At 33.8% G+C, this 12194-nt stretch overlaps 2 protein-coding genes across 2 annotated transcripts; one reads left to right on the top strand and one right to left on the bottom strand.

Annotated features, from left to right (window-relative positions):
- Positions 1–2491: 2491 nt before the first annotated feature.
- Positions 2492–6601, bottom strand: LOC123528257 (uncharacterized). The gene is made up of 3 exons (XM_045307991.2): positions 6532–6601; positions 5368–5505; positions 2492–2672 (listed from the first exon to the last, which is right to left on the bottom strand). The coding sequence occupies exons 1-3, from the start codon at positions 6590–6592 to the stop codon at positions 2533–2535; spliced, it is 339 nt and encodes a 112-aa protein (XP_045163926.1). The 5' UTR covers positions 6593–6601; the 3' UTR covers positions 2492–2532.
- A 985-nt stretch (positions 6602–7586) lies between these two features.
- On the top strand, positions 7587–10834 carry LOC123527962 (uncharacterized). Its single transcript, XM_045307705.1, has 3 exons — positions 7587–7707; positions 8855–8992; positions 10653–10834. Exons 1-3 carry the CDS (start codon positions 7662–7664, stop codon positions 10802–10804), a joined length of 336 nt encoding a protein of 111 aa, XP_045163640.1. The 5' UTR covers positions 7587–7661; the 3' UTR covers positions 10805–10834.
- Positions 10835–12194: the final 1360 nt, after the last annotated feature.

Raw genomic sequence — 12194 nt, 5'->3', positions numbered from 1 at the left:
ATGATTTATTGTTTGTTCAGCTTCGCAGTTCTGCACATATTGATTTAATACATTATAACTATGAGGTATATATAAATTTCTGTCGTCCCTGGATGCTGCCGCTTTGATTATTCACAATAGTTTCTAGGAAATATCTGGAATAATATTTCTGCTACAAAGTAGATTTGAAGTAATACTCCGGAGTTAGAAAAAAAACCGCTTTCCTTTTGATTTTAAAATCAATTAAACATATATGATGCTAACTGTTATCCACCTTTTAGTTTGTTATGAGCATCTCAGAAATTGCCACAGAATCACTTCATTAATTTAAAAGTTGAATACGTTTCAAATGTTTATGGAACCCATACTATTACATTTTCGGACATTTGTTTATTTTTAACACATTCGCTGGGGAAATCCTTTCCTTGTGAGTAGTTTAACAGAATGGAGTTTGGTCACAACCATTACCGGTTTTCACGTGAAAATGTGGGGTATAATCCATATAAGTGTCATACTGATATTTTTTATCAAATTGTTAGGGTTGTTCCAGGTGTGTGTGTGGGTAGTTGGGGGGGGGGGGGGGTTGCTGTCTCAGGGTAGCGGAAAGAACAAGGTAGGCTCAAGCCATAAATACGGCATATATTCTGACTGATCATTGTCTTAAAAACTTTTATTGTTCAAGAATATCCTATACAGATTGCTTATTTGCAGCACTCAGTTGAAACACATTTTTCCTAACAAGTTAAATATTCCCACTGTTACATAAAATTTAATGTTCTATTTATGAATGAATTGTATATGTTATTGCTTTTTATATGCAGTACAGCATCTTCTTACGAAACCCTACGAACAAAATATGAAACGGTATCAATTTTATAACTATAAAAAAATAGTTTGAAAGTACAAAAAATTAAACTAACGAATGCAAAATTAAACAAAAATATACACTAATTCATGACATGTCATATAGTGCGTTTGCGACCAGCATGGATCCAGACCAGCCCGCGCATCACGATTTTGCAGGAGTTTCTCATATTTGTTTCCGGTGGAGACTATAAATAGGCACATGTACAAACGAACAAACGGTGTTATAATTAATTATTTAGCGTTCGATGCTTGTAAAGGCCTGTATGGCCAAGTGGTGAAAGCTGCTGGTGTATAAATATTTCCTTTATACGAATAAGCAATCCAGCTGAAATATGGAAGGTAATTGGTTATAAATCATATCCATAGAGGCAAAAGGTCTCTTCCATAATGTAAAGCTGCGCATACGCAATATGATATTTTGTTCTTTTTTCATTGTGCCTTAAATCGTTTTTTGCATACCTGGAAATGTTTACAAAACATAGCATCTGTGCTTTTTCGATTAAATGACTGATAGTGACCTTTTTTTTCAAATTCACAAAAGCAACTTATCTAACAACATCGTAGACATTGAAACTTGAAGAAAAGAAAATGAATTGTCACTTTTGATAGCCTAGCAATTCTGTTTCCGGCGATATGATACAAATCGATGATGTTGGTTGCTTATATACAGTTTCGTAAGTTATAATGGATCGTAAGTGTCAGCAAAGACAAAACAAATAGAAAATCATTCCGGAGGTGTGCTCGCAACAATTACAATCTTAGTTTGTATCGTTATATGCTTACAGTAAGTCTACTATCTTCCTAACATTGGTTGTTTGGTGTCGTATGGCGACCTTGAACAGGCTACCAACATTTAGACTCGGTGTTTTATTATAGGTGATGCGTTTGTATCAGCGAGATATTTCAATTTTACATAATGATACTGGGGGTGCCAAAGGTATTGCATATTTCATTTCCACGCATGAGCAGGCTCACTAAAACAAGGTATGTGCCCTTTTCTTTGGATGCGTTCTGTGCGTTCAAAGCATTTTTAACGAATATTGGAAGCCCTTCTCTTCCATGTGATATAAATCATATAGCACAAAATAACTTTTACAAGGGTCAACTTACCTTGTTTACGTATCTTACTTGTCTATTCTTCTATGTTAGTTAGTTGGGTGTGGTTGTGTGTTTATCTTTGGTACATGAATGTCTGTGCTATTGTGGTGTAACTGTGATTAAGGAACGTAGCATTCCCTTTGCATATTCATCCGTGGTCTACTTTCCCCACCCACTTTCTACCCTTGACCACTTCCTCCCCTTCTATTTACATTTGGCATAAATTTATATTACTTGTTAGATTTTTGAAGCAATCCGTATGTAATATTTTTTCCATTACAGCTTCTTTTTGTTTTGAAATTTACTTTACAAATGCGTGGCTCTGAGGCTGTGTCTTTAGTACTCTGTGCTTCCGAGAAATCTACCCTTACATATTATCTTTTATATTCATTACATGGACATGGTTCGTGTAATTTCTCATACTGACTGAAATTGAACATTCACTGTGACCTACTGACTATTAGACGTGATGAAATTGTACGACATCAGATACCTTGCGGATTAACCACACCGTGCATGTTCCTGCATAAATATGTTAAATACAAAGCGTATTCTAACTGTTTATTTTGAATACATAATTACAAATAATTAATATCTACATGTATTCTGTGGACAGTCCTCACAGATCCTCCCGTTAAACACGTAGTACCTCCTTCTTCTACAGTCAGCAGGGATATGCATTCTGTTACACGCCCTGATTGGACAGCCTGTCTCGTCTTTAACATTGGCTATCATTAACAAAAAATAACAGTGTATTAGTCATGTTAGAAGTAACATTTTATAAACGCATACTTTAGTTCAAACTTGTCTAATTTCATATCAGAAAAATATAGAATATAAGATGTTATATCGGGCCAAATTGTTCTACACTCCCCGGGGTACGACCGCCATGTGGGCGGCAAGAAAGTAGTTATCGCCAGTTTAGAATAAAAGAACGGTCCGCCATACAGCGGTAACGTTGCTGCATATAACAATTAAGAGACCATTAAAGCTGCTTTCCACACTCTAATTAAATTTCGTTATAGAAAAACATAATTCTACTTGTACGTGGTCTAATAATTCTCGTTTCAATAGTGAAACTGTGGCGAGATGCCTCTATCAGGATGTTTGATATAATTCAGTCACCGCATACCTTACGATTCGTACCTAGAATAGTTAGACCCAATCATATTCGAACCGCCGATGATCCGTCATAATTCAATATTTTAGATGATAGACTAAATGAAATAAGCACTAATCTTTCATGAATTCCTAGAAAAGAAAGTTCTATCTACTGACACGTTAATTACGATAGTTTTAGGCTCTGATTACGGAAAATACACAAATTAAGGACAAATTACGCACTTCCATTATCAATGTACTAAGGAGCTTGATTTTGTCATAATCATTGAGCGCTCATTAATTACAATTGGATAAAAGCTTATAAATACCGGGACAGCGCCACGAAGAGATCAGAACCTGCCTGGCTACCGAGGAGTCAACAACGTCAAAGTAAATATATTATATGAATCTGCCAAGCTGCCGAGCGATAATAAATAAGAAATAATTACCATATACTATTGGGTTCTTGACCTCCTGTCATAGTCTGAGTTCTTACTCAAAACATTGCGTTTCGTTTAAGTTCCACGACGATAGGAACTCGACATCTGGTGGTATTTAGGTAAAATCTTAATGTATGGTATTCACCTCAGGCATTGTTTGTTGTGAATCGCCATACTACAAGATCCCATCCACTAATTTTGAGTGCTCGTCATCAGTTAAATTGAGATAGATTGATTAGCATTAATTATTTTATATTTCACCAATCATTTTAAGAATCATTTGTTTTCCAATCATTCGGCAAGGAAGCCCATAGGAAAATTATATTATATTGAATATACTGAGCTAGACCGTGCACGCTACAAAACATTGATAATTGTTAAATTCGGCGTACTTTCAAGGATTTCAATGGTAAACTACTAAGTGTCGTCGATGACACTTAACAGTTATAAGATAACCACTTTTTGGCCAACAGTAACAGAAACAGCAGTAACACCTTTTGCAAACACTAACGTTTATTAGTCGACGGAGCTTAAAAATGTGCGGCACAGGTTCCTTTTCAGGCAATATATAATACAATTCATCATACATCATTTTACAGATATTTAAAGATATTCACTTCTTTCAAATTTATTTTGACCCAGGTTTTTATCTCTGGTATGATTTAGGTAGTTCATTCAATCTTCTATCTTATGTCTTCTATGAGAATGCCGTTAGAACTACTTTCCCCAAGATAGAACATTGCATGTTCAAGCATTTGAAAGATAATATAAATACCTTTAAAATGGTGTACAGTAAGTGGTGTTATATTCCCTGGCATAGCAATTGTTTGCTCTTCATTATGTTCACTAACGGCGTTTCTCCCTTGACAGCAACATACAAATTTGATTAACACACCCTATTTATTCTCAAAGTATGCGCGTTGCCCTACATGCATTTAAAAGAAATTAACATCAAGTTTAAATTCATGTATAATAAATTGTGTCGCATTCCCTGACAGTTTGTCTTTAAGCTGTTGAATATACCCACAACGAACATTTACACTGCATTTTAGGCCATATATTAGAATATTTGCCGTTAAGTACCGAATTTCTTTACCCAGAAGCCTTACTGTGCGCTAGGGCAGCCATTTTGTTACTGTTTGCCAGCTAAGTGTGCGCTCCTTTGATTACCATAGTCTACTTTCAATTTCACATTTTAAAAATAGGTTTCGGTACCCCGAGGAAAATAAGCGATTACAAAGTAACAAAATGGAATTTAGATGAAATAATTGCTATTTGCATAGTCTGAATCCATAAAGAAAATACAGACAAATGATAAGATTGCTTGCGATTCTATGGAAAGTAGCTTTAATGTTTTATGAGTTCCTTTAGTGACCTGTTCCAAAAAGTTTACAATCTTTTCCTTGTAGTATATTTCTTACTGTATTGCTATTTTCCACGAAATTATAAATGTCGATCGGAATATATATCGTCAAACAATACATGATTTGCCGCTGAGCAAGACCATAATTTTGTAAAAACGTCGTTGGTGTATCTTTCATATGCACGGTAATTTACAACGAAATCATTAACACATGTCATGTAGGGAGATATCTAAATAAAAAAAAAACTATGTGTGCATTCGAGCTTATTCCTTCAAGCTGTTAAGCAAAATAATTTTCAATGCAAAATACCTGTTTTGCATTTTTATTTGGCTTAATGTGAACAGTAGTTTGTCAGAACTATAAACGATTTTTTTTATTTCTTATTTACGACCATGCCTTTATACTAATAACTACATCATTATGAAGGACTTCTTTTATCACGAGATAAAATTAAAAAAATCCTAGTTATAATGCATGTATGATTAGGTATGGTTACGATCAGTTCTACATGTACTTACTTTTCTTAATGCAGTCATCACACAACTGACAGACCTGACCATTTTGTACAGCAAAATAAGTCACTCTACATGATGGCGGGTACTCAATTTGTGGACACGCTGTTAATGGACAACTCTCTTCATCACTTTTAGCAATTCCTGCGTTCAAAAATATTTGCAATAATAACATCGGTTTTACAATTAATACTAGTTTATTGTCAACATTTAATTACATATAAAAGATGATATCGAATAAATTCGTTTTAATAATTAGACTGCAGAGTGATTATTAGTTTTACAATATTGATATTACACTGACATACGTGGGCCATCATTGCATTTCCCTATCTATGTACATATTTTGTTGTGGAATGTTACATCATTTCACAATTATATTGACTTATTTAAATTAATGTTGTACACAATAAAGGGAAACTCCTTTTTTCTTTTAAAATGATAGCTTCATGATTTACCTATTCTGTTTTACTAAATTAATTAAAGGAAGCAGAAAGAATTTGTCCCGGCGAATTAAAACATGATCTGTTTTGGAAATAGATTTTAGTTTTGCGTGCCTTCGGTCTTCGTGATTAGATTACTACGCATCTGAACTCAAAACTATGTTTTATTTGCCAACAAAGCACGCAAAACTAAAATCTATTTCCATTCTAACACAGGAATGGATATTAATCTGGAATATTTTTAGGCGTAAATGAACGCATTACTTCCTATGGCGATAAAAGTAGGTCTTTTGCGAAACGTGTCTTCACCGACAAGAAACTACACGCTAAAATCCTTCTTTGTTTATGTAAACAAATAAATAAATAAAGTATTAGGATAGTTGCTACATGACTATGTTGCAGAAACATGAAAAGTTGGCTGTCCAATAAAAAATCCGTCCCCAAATTTATTGATGTAACTTTGTCCGTAATGAAATATGTGCTAGTAACCTGGCATACGTAAGTCAGGGTAGCAAAAACATTAAACATGAAAAGTGACACCATTATATGATATCTTCTTTTTTTTTAAAAAAAAGAAGCATATTTGTAAAGTTTGAGAAATGTTGATTTGACACTGATTCGAGGATTTTAGTTTTTCATTCATACCTTCAACCATAAAATAAGCAATGACGTCAAATACATGGGAAACACCTAAATTAAATTTAATTCATTTTAAAAGTTTACTTACGTGCAAACAAAAATACACATGCCAGAACTGTGATTAAAACATACGAATTGGCCAACATCATGAACTTTAAACTGTATCAGTTTACTAGAGAAACATTTTTATATACTAAACAGTGACACAAGCCCGTCATTGGGTGCACCGTTTTTATTTGGTGAAAAAAAACAGAATTGGCAAACGTTCTCTTTTCATTATTTATAGTTTGGTACAGACTTTACATCCAAGAGACGAATATGATAACAATGATAGCTTCTTTGTCTGTAGGCTTAACATGCAAACGGGTCACATATCTTGTGTCTAAGAAAGACAGCGTTGTCATACACTCACCATACGAGTAAGTGTGTAAATGACCTAATGGCAAGTTTTAGTGTTGCTTATGATTACTTAAAGTTAAATAATGTGAATGTTATATCAATTTTATTTACGTCAACCACAAATATATTAACAAACATAGTTATCTACTATCTATACATGACTTTATGTCTGAAAAATATCAAGAAAAAAATCGGAGGGCACCTTTACTAGTTAGTCATAATAATATTAGCAACATTCAAACAATATTTTCCTCCATATGTTACAATTTTATATCAGTCATATGGTAATTATTGTCATACGCTTTTTGCCAGTAGGGGCAATAAGTCAAATATCAAACCCTTTTAAACGGTTTTGTAATTGATGTTTCTTTCTGAAAGCTAAATTAATATAAATGACATGCTGAAAAGGTAAAATAATTATCTGCCTGTAGAGAACCATTTGACGTCCGATATTTATCAATTTTGGAAGGATAAATTCAAATTAAAGGTACTATGTCTGATAAACATGACGTCTGCCATGAGATATAAAGACTTATAAGAAGAAAAAAAAACAAATAAGCAATTCATTTTGTAATATGGATGTTTTTCTTTAAAGAAAGTTCATTGAAATGGAAAGAACATACACTTTTTTGATAATAAATTTATAACTGCTTACATTGTAAAATATTTAAAAAAAATTACTAAGGCCGAAAAAGATTTTTATATGTGTTATAAGTGCCTAAACCTCATTACCTGGCCTCAGTTGTCAAACTGTCACTTGCTACTTAAACAGATCTCCAGATCTCACGTCTGCCTTCGGTCAGCTAAAATTCTTTCAACATGATGAAAACTACGGTTTGTTTCATAGTATTATGGATGTGTATTGGTAAGCACTTTTCATCAGTATCTTTTGATTGTGGTAATTCAAAGTTATAAATTAATTTCAAATATATTCTCGAATTACCGTGTTTATGAAGATGTCATTGACTATGGGAATGAAATTGGACTGTATAGGACACTTTCACTGGTGCTTGTACAAATTATTAATGTATTACCTGGAAATCATGTACTAAATTGTTCACTTTACGATTATAAATACAAATAGCATAAAAGGTCTGACGAGATTGTACTGTTACATCTATTGACTACTCCAGTTTGTGTACAATTTTGCGGGGTACAAAACTGCATTGCATTAATACAGCTTTTTTATTGATATGGCGTTGTACTCCATTTCCTAAAGTAAGAAAGCTGTATCACATTTAGTATGTATATTAGGTGTTAGCGGTAAAGATAACTTTATTTAGCATCAAATTAATATACAACACGAGCTACAAAGCTTTTGTACGATAAACTTGACATTCGTTAATATATATTTATCTGTGCTTATTTTAACTCCTCGGGCAAGCTTTTAAATGCTGAATGTCGAAAAAAGGCACGAACGTGGATCGAACTCCAGTCTTTCCGTGCTTAAACCGAAAACCTTATTACTGAGCTACTGAGGCAATACCATGACTGTTTCACGACTGTTTATGACGCGGTTGAGGCCAAATATGCCACGAAGCAAACTCTTCCACTGAGCTTTAATTGAAGTAGTGCATTGATCTGCAATGCTGTTTTCGAGCCAAATGCATTATTGAAGGTAAAGGTATAGTGTCACATATTTAGATAAATAACACTAAACGTTACTTTTTGACGCACAGAGCGTCAAGTTGCCACCATTGCATTACTTCCGACGTAATATTTGACGTCACAGCAAGAACGTGTAGTTCTGTCATTGAATATGTGTCCGTATCCGATGGAAATGCAATACACAATTTGTATTCGTGAGAGAATTGCATATTTTGTTTAAGAAAGAAAATTCATAGGTGTGTAAAAAAAATATCTTTTTAATACTGAAACCATTACTAGAAGAGATTCTACAATTTTAAAATTATAACTCACTCGTTTCTATAACCCCAAGTCATGCAAACTGTCCGCCGGTGATATACTCTCAGAACCACATTTTGTTTAGCCCAGCTATATATTTATTGTAGCATTCAGCGAGGCTCAAAATGGATGCCCACTAGTTCCTTGTCCTGCAATACTCTATCCAGCACACTGCAGATCGGTTACTTTCTTCATACAAGGAAAGGACCAGGTTTGTCAAAGTTGCGACCGGTGCAAGGAAAAGGGTATGTTTAGGTTTATTTTAAGACTCGTATGTTTCGATGATATAACTGGTCGTTAAATGGTCACATAGAGGTCCAAAGAATGTGATGTCCAACATAAAAACTGATTTTATTGTAATAAATCTTAAACGAGTAACTTCTCACGCATTTAAATAATTGGTCTATTAAATAGCAGCCAATCATATGATTTCAAACAAAGTGTATTCAAATTAGCAGCTTTGTAACATTCCGATATAAAGGATGTGTATTTTCAATAAACATTTTAACTTGTACAATAAAACTGAGGTATTAATCAATTATGATTTCAGAAAACAATTTAAACAGTAAATATGCTTTTCGACCGGGATTCAAACGTATATCCTCCAGCATTCTTTAGTTCTGCCACCGTCTCTTCGTGTATGTCCATAAAGTAGAAGAAAACAGCCAAAATTGCTTTACTATGTTATTTACAGTTCTGTGTCATTTCATATGTACGTGTGAAATACTAAATTTTGTATTCTGTATATGAACTGATGCTTGAATAGCGTTTGTTCGATCCACCGATACAGTTTAACAGGGTATATAGCGACCATGTAGCTTTTAATGACGACATTATTAAGGACACAAGCGTGCACCTGGGAACAATAACCCACCTTCCATATTTCAGCTGGCTGGTTTCCTGAAACTTTCTACTCCCCAAGCCATATCTATGAGAAGCAAGTGATGCGGTGTAGTCAGGGACCATAACCACTCAGTCCTGTTGTGTCCGATGTTGTAACGACTCTTATTTGCAGAAAGGTGCATTTCTATTGTAAAAACCAAACTGGGAACATGTTTGAAACATTGGCATGTGTATGGGTGCAAATTATTGGCATGGTCCGCTTTAATTTAGTGTAGGACAATGAAGTAAACTTTCAAAGTCGACGAGTGAACGGTGTATTATAAAGTTATGAAAGGTGGATATGAAGCAAATAACAAAAAAAACATACAAAATAAAACAGTAATTTACTGCGTCAATAAACACTTTCCTGCTCACTACCTCTCTATCAGAGAACTGTCCCGTAAAATGACTAAGTAGACTAGAAACAGGTAAATCATAATTAATAATTATTCTTTGTAAATGATATTGTAAAAGCCTGCTGATACAGTGTCAAAGTTCGTTAAATCTAAATCTGTTTTGTGTGGCTCTGTTCTCTGTACACGTATTGGGTACATGTCATTGAGTATATGTTTTCATTGTTTGTGTTAGCACTAACGTTCATGAACAGACTCACTCAATCAAACCGAGCCTGCAATAGTTTGTTTCAAGACCTGTGGTGTTTCCGGTTTTCTTTTACTGTAGCTTTTGTATAAAGAGACCATCTGGCTTTTAATTACCACCTATTAAAATTACATTGTAAATTTATATATTGTACTAAGCGTGAATAAAGGCCAGTCTCGAGCAGTCTATAAATATAAAATGTGAAATGTCTTTCTCGATGTATTCTATTTCCACTTAATTGTAAGATGGCTACCAAATTGAATATGTTTGGCAATGCTGATCAATACTGAATAAGAAAAATATTAATAACAATATAAAGAGGATTTTACGTTCTAGATCATAGAGGGTATATGATAATTTAAAGTTTTGCTATTTTAGGTAGTTTCCCTATTTTATATTCATCTTTATATTCTTACCATTTAGTGGATAGCAAACACCTGGATAAGAAAGGATGTCCCCGACAAGCCTGCAACAAGAAGAGAATACCTGACGGTTGCCGGAGAGATATTTATTATGTCTACCAGGGACGAGTCATCTGCGAAGATTGTCCACAGGATACATGTTTATATTCATAAAGCTATTATGGAATAAATATATGCACAATATTTTCTTTTGCTTTTATTGTTTGTTGCTGTATGTCGACCTTTGACGTGAAATCATAATTTCGTTCGATCATATTTCATTTCGACAGAACTGCTCTTTCATAAGGATATCAGAAAATGGTGGTATATGTTTGTTGTGTCATGATTGAGTCTAAACATCAACCTTTTCCAAAATAATATCAATAAATTTACACAATACAAAAATGGACATTTATGTTCAATCTTTATTATATGTTCCTGGAAAACAAACTTCTTTGTCTGTTTTAATGGTTTGTTTAGACTTTCAAAATTGTAGACCAAAACATTTTACTTAAAGACTTGTTCCCCTTACATTAGACAACGTTACCTCATCTAATTCATGCTGTAATTCCTCTTCGCATTATTCTATTACGCGATACCAACATGCACCCGACATACAAACATGAAGCTTAAAGTATATGTGGGACAATACTTATTACTAATGATTTTAAGTTAAACCTCAAGAGTAACGATACCATCATATAAATTAAATAAAGAAAACTATGTCAAATTTCTGACGATAAATTAAAACACCAAAGTCGGATATCAATGACCAATCTATTCCTTTACTCTCTATTCATCGCATGTTGAATATTATCAAATACACCAATTTCACATCATGATTTGATAAAGAGATCTGAACAGATCGAATTATCCGTTCTCAGCGATTCGGTATATTCGTCATAATGGCGACTTCCATCATGGATTTATATAATTTTGTTTGCGAAGAATCAATATATAAAGATTACCAAATTTCAAAGAAACTGTGCTGAAAATTTATTTTGCGGACAAGATGTATTTATATCTACAAAAACGAACAGAGGAAAGAAAATGGTCAACCAGGTTTTTTTAATTTATTTTGTGTAAATGTTATGATAAAATACTTTGAGGTCAGGCCCCTCTTCCCTCTACGCCCCCGACAGATTTTAGTCAATATTTTCAGCCATAACGACCATATGTCTTGATCATTGAATAGGTTTTATTACAAATTCAACATGTTTTACAGATTACCACTTACTATCAATGCAATAAATAGGAAACGTTTCGTTTGTATTGCGCAGTCAAATGTACGAACAGATGATATCATTCACGGATATGATTAATATATGCACCTGCAAACTTAACTCCTCCGATGGCCGAGAAGGCGCGAATTTGTACTTCTGCATTTTCTGTAAGGGTCGCAGCTGTGGGTAATCTTTTGACTCCCTCCCCTGCTGCTATTGTAACGTCTTTTATGTTATGTAGAACTTCAATTTTAATACAAATATTCAACTGTCATCTAAATGACAAACACATGCAAAAAAACTGTTTAATTACATTTTAGTGCTTCTGTGGAAACGGCACT

This window comes from Mercenaria mercenaria, chromosome 14, assembly GCF_021730395.1.
Source record: "Mercenaria mercenaria strain notata chromosome 14, MADL_Memer_1, whole genome shotgun sequence".
NCBI classification, from domain to species: domain Eukaryota; kingdom Metazoa; phylum Mollusca; class Bivalvia; order Venerida; family Veneridae; genus Mercenaria; species Mercenaria mercenaria.
This window is presented reverse-complemented; position numbering and strand designations above follow the sequence as displayed.

Bases quoted from the DNA above. Each gene is read 5' to 3' on its own strand.
- LOC123528257 (XM_045307991.2), bottom strand. From the start codon at position 6,592: ATGATGTTGGCCAATTCGTATGTTTTAATCACAGTTCTGGCATGTGTA. The intron at 5,506-6,531 runs GTAAGTAAACTT...TTTTGAACGCAG, and splicing joins ATGTGTATTTTTGTTTGCAC to GAATTGCTAAAAGTGATGAA. The intron at 2,673-5,367 runs GTAAGTACATGT...TGTTAATGATAG, and splicing joins TGATGACTGCATTAAGAAAA to CCAATGTTAAAGACGAGACA.
- LOC123527962 (XM_045307705.1), top strand. From the start codon at position 7,662: ATGATGAAAACTACGGTTTGTTTCATAGTATTATGGATGTGTATTG. The intron at 7,708-8,854 runs GTAAGCACTTTT...TATTTATTGTAG, and splicing joins AGTATTATGGATGTGTATTG to CATTCAGCGAGGCTCAAAAT. The intron at 8,993-10,652 runs GTATGTTTAGGT...CTTACCATTTAG, and splicing joins CGACCGGTGCAAGGAAAAGG to TGGATAGCAAACACCTGGAT.